Genomic DNA, 16,810 nt, shown 5'->3' with positions numbered 1-16,810 from the left:
ATATAATGACAGTTGATAATGGGGTGGGCATAAAAGAAAAGAAAGAAATAAGCATAGGAATCAAGAGAACAGATCATAAGAAGATGAGATAAGAAGAGTATAGTGAATAAATGAAAGGTAGGCAATAAAATATAATCAATAACAGCTAACAATAGTAATCCTGCATCATACAAAGGTTAAAACAAAACAAAATAATGGGAGCATAAAGAAATAAAGAAATAAACCATGGAGACTTTTTTTGAAATAAATAAATAATTTTTTTTAAAGACTCTTGTTAGAAAAATCTTCTTGCTCAAACAAAGGATGAATGACCCCAAGCATGCTAATTTCTTCCAAAAGGCGTTTGTATCCCTGGATCTGGTAGAGCTCGTTCTTTAGCATCGCCAGCCAGACATGGTCTGCAATCCGGCGTCGTTCGGACAGGTCCAGACTGCTCGACAACAGGCGCTGGATAAAGCCAACCCCATGCACTTGGTCAACCAGGATCTGGTTAACCTGAGGATTCTGGTCGTCATAGAACAGTCGGTCGAGCAACAGCTGCCGGGCATCAATGTCCTGGTCCTGGTAGATGATCTTGAGGATAGTAAGTGAAGCTAATTTGTGGCTGCACAGTCTACCGATATTTGGCAACAGGCGTGGCACAACAGCTGAGTAGCGTCTTGAGATCTCAGAGTTGTCGAGTAGCCAGATCAAAAGGAGTGAGCCGTTAGGATTTGTGATCAGCGACAAGGAATGTTGTATCAAAGCAGCCGCAACATATATCTAACAAAAAATATATATTATTCAATCAACTATTATAATGTACTGTAATAAACAAATCACAGCTCTTTAGCCTATACAAATATTCTTTGTTATTTATTTACCTGTTGTTCCATGGTCGTCTGGGGATTCTCAAGAGTGGCCCTAACAGCACGAGCACCAAACCGACCCTGAGATATCTCCCAGCATGTGTCTACAATCGCATCAAAGATGAATTGATTGTAATCAGGACCAAGTCCTAGACAACACTGGACAACATAATTTCCGAATTGATCCAGCAGTAGTAGCGGCACAAAAGGTTTAATTGAAGCACACACCTAATGATGAATTATTAAATAAAATAAAATTAAATATTAAATATTAAATAGAATGGTTATTTGATTTACTTTTTCTGGAAGAAATGCGGTTTCGATAATCTTTTGTGCTGCCCAAGTACCATTCTTGTGTACGCCAATTGATGCCAGATGAGGGATAGTCATTTCCAAAAGAAACGTGCGGGTAGATTCACAGCACCGCTCAAATATGTGTTGAACTATCATATTGCCAATCGGGTCTAAAATAAATAGCAGAAATAATAACAGCAATTAAATATTCATGGTATATTATACACATTTCTTTTAATAATAATCAAATCATAAATCATAGTACCACTACAAAGAGCAATAAAGTCTTCCAAACACATTGTCGCCAGTTCTTCTAGTTCGTCTGTCGATACCTGGCCAGTATCCAATCGTCTTCTCACATCTCTCAGATGTCCTGTGTCTACCTGGCGTAATTGACCAAACTCGGGTGCGGCTGGAATAAAGCTGGAATACTTGAATCTTCTAGTACAACGCTCATTCTCTGATATCACTTTATTACTTTTACTTTTACTTTTATTTGTATTTGTATTTGTATTTGTATCATCATCATTATTATCATTATTAGCAACAAAATTTACACACAATGCCAAACACGACGACGGAAAAGACAACATTCTAATAATGTCTTGGTGGTCGGCCTCTACACTTAAAGGTAGTGAGGCTGGACTACCGTTATTTGCGACAATAAGCGTATTTGGATCATTGGAAGGTAAAGAAGAATCAGACCTATTGTTCTGGTCTTCTGACCCAGTCATACAGGAAGGAGCCTTGGCATAACCCAGGCGAATCGCACACCCAAAGAGTTCCTTGTTGGTCAAACCGGATTTTGCAGCCTGGGCGTCTTGCTGATCCTGAAAGTTGACAAAGCCGCAGTTCCTATGGCCCAGAATACGGACTGATTGAATTGGACCAAAAGGCGCAAATACTGAATAAAGCATTGTAGGTGTGATAGTACTAGGGATATTGCCGATCCCTTTTTTTTTTTTTTTTACAAAAATAAAATCAATCAATCAACCAATACACATTTTATATATATATATATATATGTGTATGTGTGTGTGTGTGTGTGTGTATTTTGTGGTCCTTACATAAAGCTCGGGTGGGCTGACGGGCTGGAGGCTCGTGCAAAGGGATAGGATTCTCGGGATTCCCAAACCCTAGTTTGACATGTCCGAGTCTGGGATCATCAGCCTGGGGCTGAAAGTGTGATCTGGCTTCAATTGCATCTTCAACCTTGGCAAAGTTTACAAATGCACACTCGCGGTCGAAAATGATGCGGATACTTTCGATTGGACCATAGCAGTCAAAGATGGCCGCAATATCTGGTGCGGTGACTGACGAAGAAATGTTTCCTAGCCAGAGTGAGCGTGTGGGTGTTGGTGTAGGTGTAGGCGATTCCAAACGTTCTTCTTGTACAATTGGATTCAATACAGACTACAAATGCATATATATATATATATTTAATTTAAATAAGTATACATTCTGTTCCCTTGCTTTTTAATTTATTCTTATTCTTATTCTTATATATATAATTCTTAAAAAACGAAAATACCTTTTTGTAGAGTTGATAGAAAGGCCGAGGGATTGAAGAAACAATTGTCGCCATCGATTCACTTTGTTGGTGAGATTCGAATGGCAAGGATGTTCTGCAATAATAAGAAGCAGACGAAGATGGAGCAAACTCTGGGCGCATGGATACGTCAAGACTGATTGCACGCGGTCTTCCTGGATCTGGGATCAGACGGGTTCCAAACCGTCGGTCTCCAACCATACTCGAGCGTTTTGTTACACTGGTTGGCCAAAGGGATTCTGGTTGGTTCTTTGTGCAATTGAGGTTAAGGCTGCGGTTTCTTGAAGAGTTGAATGAAACTGGGGAATCTGACAAGTCAAGGGAGAGATGGCGAGAAGATAATGGTGGGGTTGGGAAATATGGGTTGGTACCCTGAGTACCTTTAGTATTATCCATTTGAAAGATAAAGGTAAAGATAAAGAAGTGTTTGAGTTTGAGTTTAAGTTGCTTTTGTTCTTATTTTTATTTTATATTCAATTATGGAGATTGGCTTGTTATAAGCTAAAAGAATAAAAATCAAAGATGTATATACATTATAGATCTGTACATAGAGATATGTATGTATTTATATCCAAATAAACTCCTAGAAACATTTTTTAGCTATATATATATATTTATTTTATTTTGGATATCTAACTTTCTCTTATGATCCCCTTGATTTTTCTGTTCGTGTTATACAATACCCTATATTATTCCTTTCTATCTCCCAAAACTCGTTCTGATGGAGTATGTAAAAGTGGTATATAATTTTTTTTTTTTTTTTTTTTTAGAAAATTCCCTTTTGTTGACTCGAGAAAAAGGTGGCTGGAATAGGTCGTGGGAGGGGGTTTGTATACAGGGAAACTAATTAATAAGGATACATTTAATGTGGGGAAGATTTAATATAATATAGAGTAGAATATGATAAAGAAGATCGACTCTTTATTTTACGCTTTGTGTTCTTGTTCTTATTATATAAAGTGAATTAATGAATTAATGAATTAATGGTCCTTCAGCTTCTTTCTTTCTTAAGCCAAAGAAGACAAAGAAGAAAGACTAAAAGGGAGGGCTTGGAAGGTTAAGTTCAAGATTATGTCCTATAAATACATATATAGATACAAAATCACATAGATACATTTTGTTTTAATAGACTCCTTTCTTTTCAATCTTTTTTCACAAATTGTGTATATGTTATTGATAGAATGTTATCCAATGAAAATATGCTGCCACAACTACCGAATAAGCATGACTTCCTCTTTAGTTTTTGTTTTAATACATGTGTATCTTTTATATCCCTTTGAACCCCCCTCATTAACACAAGATTATTATTTATTATTATTAGAAAAAATTATTAGAAAATCTTGGTGGGCAAGGAAAAATATTTATACATTTTTTTTTTAAAAAAAAAAAAAAAAAAAAAAAAAAAGAATTGACACTTTCCTTTTGAGGGGCTCACCATCATATGATCAATGCTGTGACGCTTTCTAACCTTTTTGTCCTAATCTCTTAATAATGTTCTTATTCTTATTCTAATCCCAAAAAAATCTAATTTCTTACTCTCCCCTCTTCATACTCATTTTGCTCTTCCTCCTCTTTGCTCTTCTAGCCTTTTCTCCCCCTCTCCCCTTCTATATCACACTACATACTCTTATTTATATATATATATACCTTACTAACACTCTATTCATATACCTACCTACCTACCTACCTACCTACACACACACACACACATATATATATATATATATATTATTGTATATAATATATGTATAGCTATCCTTTGCTTTAAAGAAAACAAGAGAGAGAGATTGAGAGAGAGAGAGAGAGAGATCTGGTGCCTCTCCTTGTATGAAAATTTAAAATAAAAAAAAATAGAATATTTTCAAGTATCTTGGTCTATTGATCACTCTATCAACACCTCTTTATCAACACTACAACTACCAATACCACCACTAATACCATCATCAATTATACAGCTACAGCTACAGCTACAGCTACAGCAACAACAGAAACAACTATTACTACTGTTACTACAACAACTTTCTTTTTTTTTGCTTTTCTCTTTCTCTCTTCTGCCTTTCTTCTTTAAAACAAAACAACCACATACACATACACGCACATACGCACACAAATTTGGCTGCCTGACGTGCTCACATGGGACTCAAATATCGCACCTACCTTGATGGTAAAGTTGTCTATGGCTGTATTGGTTGTAAGACCCATCTTTCTACGATGGAGGCAGTTGAGTCTGAGGTATTAAAACAGAAGAAAGTTATACAAAAAGTGATAATGATATCTTATATATCTCTTTTAATAATAATTAATAATAAACAACGATAGGACTTTACAGGTGTTCACGGACAAGCATATCTGTGTTTTTATGTGCAAGTATTCCTGTCCTGTCTTGTCTTGTCTTATAATTTTATTTTTTTATTTTTTGCTAAATTATAATTGTTTGGTCTATAGTGTGAATGTCACACAAGGGCCTGATGAAGAACGATTAATGTCAACAGGTACCCACACTGTCCGGAGTATTTCATGCTGTAAATGCAAAATCGTACTTGGCTGGACCTACGTAAGGATTTATTATTATAATCATTAGATAATTGATAATTGAATGTAAAAATATTTATTTATTTATTTATCATTACCATTACCGTTACCATTATTATATTTTCTACACATATCTATCTATCTATCTATCTATATATATATATATATATATATATATATTGTAGGTCAAGGCATTCAAAGAGGAAAACAAGTACAAGGAAGGCAAATTCATTCTTGAGAGAAAACTGATTGTAGATCTTCATGGTTGAAATAAGAAAGCAAATCAAAGCAAAGAAAAAAAAAACCTATCAATAATTCACTGGTTATAAGTTTCTTGTTTTACCTATCGAATTGTTTCGACAACCAAAGAACCTAATAATTAATAATCATACAAATCCATTTTACACACCCAAACTCACAGAATCCCAAAGGTGCCCCTCCATTCAACCTTACTCGCTCACTCACTTGCTCACTTGCTTATCATTTAACTCTCTATACATATAATGTGTGTGTGTGTGTGTGTGAATGTTACTCACGCTCTTTAGTTAACTAACTAACTACTTTTACCCACTGCTTGTCACATCAATGTACACACTCAAACCAACTCTATACCTTTTTTTTTTTTTTTACCTCTACTGCAAAAAATCCCAAATCCCAAACCCAGAAATATCACAAAGAGAAGGTCTATTTACAATTCAAGTTTCTTATTTTTTATATATATATATATATATATAACTTGCTATTCCTCTAATCAATTGGTTGCTTGTATCTTTTTTATAGATAATGATAATACACCTTCTACCATGCCTTGGCTTGTTCAGCTTCTTCCAACTTCTTTGCATGTTTGCTAACAACCTGCACCAAATTGTCAATCTTCAACTTGTCGGATTCAACCTTTAAAGTCTTTCCATCGCCTGGTCGAATAGAACATTTAGCATTTATGAGTTTAATGAGTCCAAAAGAAGAAAACAAGAATGGAGTGTAATTACAAACTTACGGTAAAGAACATTGATGACAGATTCGGCCTTGGGATCAGCTAAAACGTCAGTCACGATTTTGATAGTGGGATTAAGCTTGCGGGATTCGTTGGTGCTGATGCGGTTTATAAACAATCTAAGGAACGAATGTAATAATAATAATAGTAATAATAATAATAATATATAATATTTGTTCCATGCATAAATAAATACATATATTAAAAATTATTAAAATTATTATTGGCATTGTCATTATTTGCTGCTGTTGTATTTAGTTTGTTATCCATAGTGAATTCTGCAATTAGTTTTCCTTTAGATTCCTCTTTATAATATATATATATATATATATGTCTCTCTCTCTCTCTCTCTCTCTATCTATCTATATATATATATACGAATTTATATAGATATCGAATACAAACCTCGAAGACTTTGAGGCTGTGTTGAATGGCGAGAGAGCAATACGGACTTCGTTAATTTGTTTGACCCACATATTAAGTATATAGTTTCTTTTAAAGAATCAAAATAATAATAATAATAATAATAATAATAATAATAATAAATTATGATTTTTTTTTATTTTTTTTGCAATGGCTCTTATTCACTTTTTACACACCGACATATATTTACAAAAAAAAAAAAAAAGAGAGAGAGGGACAAAAGACAGGAAATATTCACCCATTAGAATTTGCTGACATCACACTTTTGTTTTTATTGGAGTTTCAAAAAAAAAAAACACCAATTTTTTTTTTTTTGTTTGCTGAGATGGATTCACTGGATTTTTTTTTGCCTTTCCTTTCTTTTTTTGATAACCTAAAAAAAAAAAAAATAGCTTGTAAGAAATTTTTACTTTTTTTTTTTTTTATTATATATATAAAAAAAATTTATTATATGAACAAAATGTCATAACTGTTTTTGTTGTCATTAGCATCATGCCCCCTAAGAAGGCCGTTAAAGAAGAAAAGACTTTGCTTGGACGTCCCTCCAACAACTTGAAGATTGGTGTTGTCGGTCTTCCAAACGTCGGCAAGTCTACCTTCTTCAACGCCTTGACCAACGCCTCTGCTGCTGCCGAGAACTATCCTTTCTGTACCATCGGTAAAGTAGTAGTCTTTTTTTATTGTTCTTTAGTGTCATAATCATTATTAGAAGTCCATAGTTTTATCTACATTTTTAATTTTTTTTTGGATTAAAGATAATGTGTATATAATGTGTGTGGCTGTGGCTTGAATGGAAAAGTCCTATGGGGTGGTGGTGTTAATAATTTTTCAAGGCAAGAACTGTGTATTGGTATCATGAATATTAACAAAATCGTTTCTTTTGTTTTGAAATTATTTATTTATATATATAATAAAATCATACAGAGCCCGAAGAGTCCCGTGTCGCTGTACCTGATGCCCGTTTCGATTGGTTGTGCAAGCACTACAAGCCCTCAAAGGAGATCCCTGCCTTTGTAAGATTTATATATGATTTTTAAATAGAAAGAAAGAAAGAAAGTGAAAGAGATTATTTATGTGGGTGGGTTTGGGTGAATAAAGTATCAAAATTATGTGCCCAAGATACTAAATCTTAAAATATGATTTTGTAGTTGACTGTCATTGATATTGCCGGTCTCGTCAAGGGTGCTGCCTCTGGTGCTGGTCTCGGTAACGCTTTCTTGTCTCACATCAAGGCTGTGGATGCCATTTTCCACGTTGTCCGTGCTTTCGATGAGCCCGATGTTATCCACGTCGAGGGTGAATTGGATCCCGTCCGTGATTTGGAGATCATCCACGAGGAGTTGCGTCTCAAGGACGAGGAGTTCTTGGCCAAGCAGACCACCGAACTCGCCAACGTTGTCCGCCGCGTCGGTAACGGTGGTAACGCCAACGACAAGGCCAAGAAGGAAGAGGCCGCAACCGTCGCCAAGGTGTACGAGTGGGTCAAGGAGGGTAAGGAAGTCCGCCACGGTGTCTGGACCAACAAGGAGATCGAGGTCATCAACGGTCTTCACCTCATCACCGCCAAGCCTGTCATCTACCTCGCCAACGTGTCCGAAAAAGATTACCTGAGAAAGAAGAACAAGTGGCTTCCCAAGATCAAGGGATGGATCGACGAGCACAGCAAGGGTGACATCATGATCCCTTACTCTGGTGCATTTGAGAACCGCATGTCTCTCTTGACCGCCGAAGAGAGAGCCGAGACCCTCAAGGAACTTGGCATCGTCTCGGTCTTGCCCAAGATCATCGTCACCGGCTACAGCGCTCTCCAGTTGGGCTACTACTTCACAGGTGGTCCTGATGAAGTCCGTGCCTGGACCATCCGTCGTGGCACAAAGGCTCCCCAGGCTGCTGGTGTCATCCACACTGATTTCGAGCGTGGTTTCATTATGGCCGAAGTCATGAAGTACGAGGATCTTCATGAACTCGGTTCCGACAGCGCTGTCAAGGCCAATGGTAAATACATGCAGAAGGGTAAGGAGTACGTTGTTGAGGATGGCGATATCATCTTCTTCAAGTTCAACGTCACTGCTGCTCCTGCCAAGAAGAAGTAAAAACAAAAATATAATATAAAATAAAATAAAATAAAATATTACAATACAACAATAAAATAACACCACATCACATATATATATATATAAAGGTTAATGTGAAAGTATTGTGTTTTTGGTCTTATTTATGTGCAAATATCATCTTACTCTATAAAATCACCAAGAGTCTTTTATTTATTTTTTAAACAAGTACATAAAATATAGTTATTATTGTCTCTATTCTTCTTCATCATCATCTCCTTCTTGGCGAAAGATGCCATCACGCGTCAGAAACACCTTATTGATTCCTGCTGCTGCTACTTCAGGTAGCCACTCTGGAAGGGGCAGTTTCATAATTCCACATGTAATTAACTCTTGGATGCCCTTCATCACATTGTCACCCTTGAGAGTTATTTTAGCTGTCATGTCCTCTCCCTCTGGAGCAAGATAGGGTGGCATGGTGATCTTGATAAAATTGACAAGAATACAATGAGTTAGATTAGCACAACACATGCTATTCTCTATACTTGTTTTTCTTCTTCTTCTTCTTTTATATATTATGTACCTGTATTGAGAGGGATTCAATTGCAGGTGGATCAATACCAAGTGCATTGGCCTGTTCATAACGTGCATTGATCGTGTTTCTGTCCACGGGTACAATACGCCGCTTTTCTTCGGCTGTCGAGACGTAGGCTGGCATGTCGGGTTTGATGACCTTTTGGTGGATGTCGAGTGGGTTTGGATCAACCTGGTTTTTTGCATAGGTGTCAAAGATACCCAAGGATTCTTTGCCGTCAATCACACGGTTGAGTTCCTCTAGCTTTTTTGATCCTAGTTTTTCATCCTTGATGGATCCTGCGTCAAAAGCCGATACTAGTGCCTGCACCACGTATGTGTAGATGTTCTTGCGGATCGTGCCTCCGCACAGGATGTACTCTGTCATTGGATAATAAATCAAATACACATTGCTTGTAGTCAACGGCATCACGTCTGGCGAGCTGGTCTCAAAGAACGAGATCCGCATCCAATATGTGTGGTGTTTAGGGTGACGGGCACAATACACATGCTGTACAATATGTATATATAGACTTCTGTAAGTAATTTTTTTTTTTTGGTTTTGGTTTGATTGTTGTAGAATCACACTACCAAAAAAAATCACGTACACTATAAAACACAGTGGAATAATAGGAACAAAAGAAGAAGAAGAGATGAAGATAGGACTTACACAACGAAAGAATGAAGACAGATACAATTGAACATGGTCTTCAAGTTTTGATAAACTTAATGCCAATTGCATTGGTGTGTCGTTATTAACTAAACTTCCTTGTTGTGTTAGTTAAACCCGTTAGTCTTGCCCTTTTTTTTTAAAAAAAAAAAAAAAAACAATATTTTCTTCTTCTTCTAATTATCATTCTTGCTGATGTGATTTTCTGTTTGGGATTTTTCTGTTTGATATTAACCTGGTTTTAATCGCCATAATTGCCATCGTTTGACATTTGGATGATCAATTGCATCTAACTTGACTTTAGTATACTTTGTATAATAGAAAAAAAAAGGGGGGCAAATTCATTAAATACCACATATTAGCTAATCCCCCTCACTATCACCACCATCACAAGGATTATTTACATTTGAGATCCAATTGAGCAATTTGTAATGCACGTAGCCCATTAACCTACACAATTGTATAAATGTAGATTTATATAAAAAGCTTATATATGTTTATATATTGACAAAGCAGAACAAAAGAGAGAAAGATCTACTGCTGAGAATGTCTTGATTGATGATCATTTTATAAACTACTCTAATTTCTTTATTAATTCATTCATTCATTCATTCATTTATTCATTTATTCATTCATTTATTTTTTTTTATTCATTCATCCATTAATGTAATAGATATTGAATATTTCCTTTTTTTTTTCAAGTGTGTAATGTTGTAATTATATTTAAATATATACATATATATATATAAAGTTTATTTACCCAATCTACTTTCAAAACACGATCAATCACTTTGTATTTGTGTTTTTGTTGCATCTCTTGATAAATCTCCCAGGACGCATCTGATGAATCTGGTTTTAGATCTGGTTGATTGAACCAGCGTTGAATGATCTCGAGTAAATCATCGCGTGTCAATCTTCGCAACAAGCGTTCAACTCGTGCATCTGTTGTAACTTTGTAGAGATCTTCTCGAGTCATTAAAATATTTATGTAGGTAGGTATATATATAAAAGTAAAAATAAATAGATAAATAAAATAAAATAAATAAATAAATAAATAAATAAATAAATATAATATTATATAATATAATATGTATATACTTCTTTTAATAAATAAATTAATATTCATATTTATGTATTTGTATATCAGAAAATTGGAAAAGATTGAAATAAAATGCAGGCATTACTATTTCTTAATAGTATTATTATTATTATTATTATTATTACTTGGTTTTTACTATTTTTATTATTGAGTACTAACAGTAATGATGGAAATATAATAATATTAAGCAAGAGCTATAGTTAATTGAGTGATTGAATAAAATGAATGGGTGAATGAGTGAGTGAGTAAAATAAGAGAAGAAAATTGAACAAGTAGTGGGTGTAGGGTGTGAACGTATAAATTGAAAGTAAAGTTGTGTGCAAAAGAAATAGAGAGAGAGAAAAGGTAGAATGGGTAGGTGAAAAGATAATATATAGATATATTAAATCAAATCAAATCAAGTCAAATCAAATCTTATCAAGGATTTGATTTATATAGGGTGGTTTATGGAAAGATGCATGGCTCCTTTCTCAATACCCAAAATTTCCTTATTCTGAGCTTCTTCGTCTTGCTTCTTCACCTCATTCATCATCTTGTTCAACGAATGCTGAGACCAAGAACGTGAATGACGCTTGAATTTTGTAACGGCCTTCATCTATTTTATATTATTGTTAGTATAAACACTAAACTCTCAGACCTCTTTTTTATTTTTCTCTCTTTTGTATCTACATTGGATACTTACGACTGTAAAGATATTGGCAACACTCTTGATAGCATTGGCCATTTCTTCCTCAGTTATTTCAGTAACAAGAGCGCGACAATTCTCTTCTTCTGTGATCATTGGCAGCTTGCCACGGTTAGTTACCCAAGGGTGATTCTATATAAAAATTAAATTTAACCGTTTAGTTTTTTCTCTCTCCTTTGAAAATCATAAAAGCTAATAATTATTATCTATGAACTTCTCTTACTCTCATTTCCAGCATGGTGATACGTTTGCTAGGGTCTCTTTCAAGTAATTTGTAGAATAGATCAAGGAGATCAGGATCAGTAGATTTTTCATAATGGATACTAAAAAAAAAAGGATTAATATCTATATAATAAAATGACATGGTGAGAAATATAAACTTACGGATCATCCCTTATCATGTCCAAAAGATCCACCAAACTGGACGTTCTAAAGGGAGGTCTGCCGTAAATGAGACAGTAAAGAGTGATACCCATTGACCAGATATCGGCAGCCTTTCCGGAAATTTCTCCGTGATGAGCTATACACAGCTCTGGGGCCATAAATGCAGGACTTCCTGCCGACTTTTTGAGTTTGTCATCATTGCCTTTGAACATCTCGGATACACCAAAATCGACGATTTTTAACATTCCACCACTAGACAATAACAGGTTGTCGGGTTTGATATCTAGAATAAAATAAAAAAAATGTTAGATCTCGGTTCAATTATTTTCCTTGGCTGAAACATATTTATATATGTAGATAAAAGGGGTGTAGGTTGGGGGGAGGAAGGAGGATGAATTGGAAAAAGGGAGAAAATTATATATTTAATAGTGATTTGTTTTCTTACCTCGATGAACAATGTCATTGTTGTGAACTATAGGCACATAAAAGATGATCATTTAAAAGTGTGAATGAGTTTCCCCGCGTTAATTAATTAATTAATTCATTAAATGATGATGATAATTCTAGTGACTTTACGGTATTCAATTCCAAGTATCATTTCTCGAAAGTAACGACGAGCTTCATCATTTGAATAAGGTTTGGCTACTTGATCCACGTCAACCTTCATTAAAACACCCTTTTGAGCCATTTCAAACACTACAGAACAATGCAGAACAATGCAGAACAAACACATATAAATTAAATGCACACACACACACGCATATATATATATATATATACGTATTGTAATAAATTGATATTTACCCATATAAAGTGAATCATCATTTGGATCATCCAGGACTTCGAAAAGCTTCACGACGTGAGGATGATTGAGTTTCTTGAGAATGGCCATTTCACCTCTGACAAGATCAAGCGGGTTCGAGGGCTTTCCGGCACCCATTCCGGGTCTTCCTACACCCAAGCCAATTCCACCTCGCCCTCTGCCTCTAGGACCTGATTGTCTGAGCATATCTGAACGTTCCTTACGGCGAAGGCGCGACTTGCTAAACTCTTTTATAGCCTATTTTGTTTATTGGTTGTTATGGTTTGTATAAAAGAATATTGTTGGTAATTGGTAATTGTATGATTTAATGATTTGGCGTAATAGGTTCTCTCTTTTTTTTTTATTGGTCTTTCTTGATCTGGATTTTTATAATATAAAATAATATAATTATGTACTTTACTGTACTTTATTGTAATGTATGGTATAGTGTAATGTGGTTGTACATGTGTACAAATAATACATAAATATAATTATATATATATATATATATATCTTTTTGGCTTACATAGCTTTTGTCGGTGTCAGTGTCTATGCCTAGATGGACTGTACCAAATGCACCGCGTCCAATTTCTTCGCGCAAGAGGTAATTGTTAATCTTTCGGCCATCCTTGGTTTCCATTGTGGTTGCACCAAGTGTTTCGACAACGACAGAAGGAGGACGGACTCTTCGTTTAGGTATAGATTCCGAAGATGAGCTGGGCTCAACTAACTCATGTTCTTGCATCGTGGTAAAAAGGTAAAAAAAAAAAAAAAATTAAATAATAAAAAAAGAATATATATGTGTGTGTGTCTGTATTTATAAGAGAAAAAAGGAAAGGGACGTGGATATGAATAGAGAAGTAGAAAGTAAGAGGAAGAAGAAGAAAGACAAGGAGAAAGAAAAGAGGTATTATTATTATTATTTGTGTCTTTTTTTTTTTTGGTTACTGTATATATATAAATATAGATAATATATCTAATTATATATACATATATATATATTAATATTTACGTTTATAACCACCTATACATTTATCTCTTTATATATATATATATATATATATACATATGCCTGTCTGCCTATCTGCCTGTCTGCCTATCTGCCTGTCTATTTTTGTGTGAGTGTTGGTGTGCACATACACACATATACATGTACATACATATATAAATTTACGTATACAAAATATATGGCTGTATGTGTAGATACCATTATAAGATAATAAGAGTATACAATTTATATATATATAATAAAGAAAGATCAATTCAATTCGATTCAATTTACTATGTGAAAAAGAACATATGAAATAACAATAGCACTGCGTGTGCTCTAATAATGTGCACGGCTTTAATATGTTTTTTTAGACTATTATTTTATTATTATTTTTATTACATATAATCTATCAGCGAAGCCACTTTTTTTTCTTTCTCTCTCTCTCTATGTGGTTGGACTAAACTACAGTTTTTTTTGGTTCATTATTTATTTATTTGTAAAGACTTGGCAGGTGTTTTCGGGTTAAACGCAAATGGCTCAGCATTTTATATATATAAATTAAATGTATATCCATTATATAAATATTTACTTATTTATTTATGTACAGTGCTTCCAAAAAGCAATGTCGCAGCCAATCAAAATCAATTTCACATTTTCAGAAATGGAAGTCGTATTTTTGGAAGCCAAATGTCGTTTTGCTTGAAATAAATGATGTCGTATCACCATGATTTTTTAGCACTCGAAAAAAAAAATATAAAAAAAGGCTTTCTTCATCTGTGATTTTTTTTTCCCAAAAACTTTACATTTTTAAGATGAGTACCATATTTTTATTTGAAGATGGACATGGGAATGTCGTTGATGAGAATGGCGGCCCTAAGCCCATGGAGTACATTGTCGATCAGAATGAGTTTAATGTTGAGACATTTGCCACTCACGCTGATTACTTGAAAAATCCAGCTTCCAGCGGATCATCTTCAGCTTGTCCAATGCGAATAGAAAAACCAAAAGATGCAGACATTCGCTTGAAGGAAACCAACGTGAAACGTGATTATGTGCGTTATACCGTCTAAGATAATGTTAGATTCTTCGACCTGAAGATTGAAAAATGTATGAGTGCATCAGCTGCAGCGAAGCAGTTGGGCATTCACATTCGAACTGCTCAGAGATGTGTTAGACAGTTTATGTCCTGATAGCATTATTGAGAGCTGTAAACAGATTGGCCGTAAGTGTATCTTGTCCAAAGATCATAAGACGGCAATTGTCAACTTCATTGATGCTAATCCCTCTGCTGCTGTTGTTGAAGTGGTAGAACATTTGTTTAAGCGATTCAGTGATTTTAAAGTTTCACGCAGCACTGTTTATAACTTTATGAGAAGTGAATGCAACATTTCGTTGAAAAAAGCAGATTTTCATTCTATCGAGAGAGACAGTCCAGTGAAGATTGAGGAGCGACTTGATCGGGTTTGTAAGTGGGAAAATACAGACATGAACTTCATGACGAATTGCGTGTTTCTTGACGAATCTGCTTTTGATATAAACACGAAACGTTCAAGAGCTTGGTCCGAAAAAAGGTACCCGTGCTATTTTTATCAGGCCAACTACGAGAGCAAATACAACGTCTATATTGGACGCTATCTCTGCCGCAAGTTTGATCACGATTGGCTTAAAAAACCAAGACCTGCCAAGATGCGAAAGGCTGATGGATATATAAGCTCAGGGACTGTAACAAGCCATTAAATTAGTTTCTTAAAAACTACACTTGATGAAATGGATAAACATCCACATATGAAAGGTCATTATATAGTTATGGATAATGCACCCATTCACACGAATGAAAACATAAAGAAATACACTGAGTATCGTGGTTATAAATGTGTGTATCTGCCCACTTACTCTCCTGAGCTTAACCAAATAGAACAATTCTGGGTAGTGGCAAAGAGTAAAGTTAAGCGCCACAGGTTTTTGCAAAAAGACACTTTATCAAAAAGAATCACAGAAGCCTGCAAAAGTGTGGAGAAAGGTCATTTCAATGGTTTCGTTTCGCATTCTTACAAGTGTTGGGATAAATGTCGAAACAAAATGCCCATGTAATGACCAATATCGACTTCATTAAAAGCCAAACAATTACGCCATAAGAATAAGGTAAGCAACAAACACGAAGCAAAAAAAAAACATTAAAAATGGTCAGAGTATCAATGTAAGTGTCAATACCAAGGACTCGCAATCCAAAATGAGCGCCCATCCTGAAAATGATCTCCACCCTTATAATCTAGTGGCGATCCATGGCTGCAACAAGCAAACACTAAAACAACAGGGAAAAAGTAGAAAACTCATCTAGAGGAATAACGCATCAAGCAAACGCATCGAATATGTTTGACGAGAAAAGGAAAAGATCGCAAAACCCATGCCGTAAAGCTGAGATTCGTCACTTTTTTTTGAGACTGTCGGCAAGTGTGGACAAGTGTGGACAAGTGTGGACAAGTGTGGACAAGTGTGGACAGCAAGTGTGGACAGCAAGTGTGGACAGCAAGTGTGGACAGCAAGTGTGGACAGCAAGTGTGGACAGCAAGTGTGGACAGTGTTGTGAATGAGTATTGATTACTGCTGAATCTGAGAGTAAGACTGAAGGATAAAATAATATCCTCAGCTATTCCAGTCAAACGGATCTCCCTTTATGATATTATCTAATACACAGATCATCATACACATAATTGATTATTTATTATTATCACCATGACATGGGATATACAAATACATATACATTATATATATAGCATCATTATATTTCATCTACATATTTCTTTTATTATACAAATACTTAATTGAGAGACTACAACTACAACTATTTAATATTATGAAACATTACCCGAGTATCTGGGTCGGAATACTAAAATATTACCAATAGCATAAATGCT

General features: G+C 35.0%; 7 protein-coding genes across 7 annotated transcripts; 3 read left to right on the top strand and 4 right to left on the bottom strand.

Moving 5' to 3' along the window:
- Positions 1–261: 261 nt before the first annotated feature.
- Positions 262–3,087, bottom strand: PHYBLDRAFT_165165 (hypothetical protein; the record flags this gene model as incomplete). The annotated part of the gene is made up of 7 exons (XM_018435172.1): positions 262–762; positions 864–1,076; positions 1,146–1,312; positions 1,408–1,611; positions 1,633–2,094; positions 2,210–2,555; positions 2,674–3,087. 7 exons carry the CDS (start codon positions 3,085–3,087, stop codon positions 262–264), a joined length of 2,307 nt encoding a protein of 768 aa, XP_018294681.1.
- A 1,737-nt stretch (positions 3,088–4,824) lies between these two features.
- On the top strand, positions 4,825–5,492 carry PHYBLDRAFT_109330 (hypothetical protein; the record flags this gene model as incomplete). Its single annotated transcript, XM_018428103.1, has 4 exons — positions 4,825–4,923; positions 5,011–5,042; positions 5,137–5,245; positions 5,409–5,492. The coding sequence occupies 4 exons, from the start codon at positions 4,825–4,827 to the stop codon at positions 5,490–5,492; spliced, it is 324 nt and encodes a 107-aa protein (XP_018294680.1).
- A 421-nt stretch (positions 5,493–5,913) lies between these two features.
- Positions 5,914–6,699, bottom strand: PHYBLDRAFT_157968 (hypothetical protein). Its single transcript, XM_018433708.1, has 3 exons — positions 6,623–6,699; positions 6,221–6,336; positions 5,914–6,137 (listed from the first exon to the last, which is right to left on the bottom strand). The coding sequence occupies exons 1-3, from the start codon at positions 6,691–6,693 to the stop codon at positions 6,022–6,024; spliced, it is 303 nt and encodes a 100-aa protein (XP_018294679.1). The 5' UTR covers positions 6,694–6,699; the 3' UTR covers positions 5,914–6,021.
- Positions 6,700–7,012: 313 nt separating this feature from the next.
- PHYBLDRAFT_122840 (hypothetical protein) lies at positions 7,013–8,830 on the top strand. Its single transcript, XM_018428892.1, has 4 exons — positions 7,013–7,035; positions 7,129–7,298; positions 7,565–7,653; positions 7,789–8,830. Exons 2-4 carry the CDS (start codon positions 7,133–7,135, stop codon positions 8,731–8,733), a joined length of 1,200 nt encoding a protein of 399 aa, XP_018294678.1. The 5' UTR covers positions 7,013–7,035; positions 7,129–7,132; the 3' UTR covers positions 8,734–8,830.
- A 116-nt stretch (positions 8,831–8,946) lies between these two features.
- Positions 8,947–10,910, bottom strand: PHYBLDRAFT_63154 (hypothetical protein; the record flags this gene model as incomplete). The annotated part of the gene is made up of 6 exons (XM_018441076.1): positions 8,947–9,174; positions 9,275–9,775; positions 9,935–10,032; positions 10,170–10,232; positions 10,339–10,384; positions 10,695–10,910. 6 exons carry the CDS (start codon positions 10,908–10,910, stop codon positions 8,947–8,949), a joined length of 1,152 nt encoding a protein of 383 aa, XP_018294677.1.
- A 754-nt stretch (positions 10,911–11,664) lies between these two features.
- Positions 11,665–13,544, bottom strand: PHYBLDRAFT_109147 (hypothetical protein; the record flags this gene model as incomplete). The annotated part of the gene is made up of 8 exons (XM_018428095.1): positions 11,665–11,850; positions 11,942–12,041; positions 12,103–12,385; positions 12,548–12,574; positions 12,679–12,798; positions 12,907–13,053; positions 13,096–13,162; positions 13,431–13,544. The coding sequence occupies 8 exons, from the start codon at positions 13,542–13,544 to the stop codon at positions 11,665–11,667; spliced, it is 1,044 nt and encodes a 347-aa protein (XP_018294676.1).
- Positions 13,545–14,707: 1,163 nt separating this feature from the next.
- Positions 14,708–15,632, top strand: PHYBLDRAFT_165159 (Homeodomain-like DNA binding domain-containing transcription factor; the record flags this gene model as incomplete). Its single annotated transcript, XM_018435171.1, has 2 exons — positions 14,708–14,947; positions 15,018–15,632. 2 exons carry the CDS (start codon positions 14,708–14,710, stop codon positions 15,630–15,632), a joined length of 855 nt encoding a protein of 284 aa, XP_018294675.1.
- Positions 15,633–16,810: the final 1,178 nt, after the last annotated feature.

This window comes from Phycomyces blakesleeanus (genome assembly GCF_001638985.1).
Source record: "Phycomyces blakesleeanus NRRL 1555(-) unplaced genomic scaffold PHYBLscaffold_5, whole genome shotgun sequence".
Classification (NCBI taxonomy): Eukaryota; Fungi; Mucoromycota; class Mucoromycetes; order Mucorales; family Phycomycetaceae; genus Phycomyces; species Phycomyces blakesleeanus.
The sequence above is the reverse complement of the archived record's forward strand: the minus strand, read 5'-3'. Positions and strand labels throughout refer to the sequence as shown.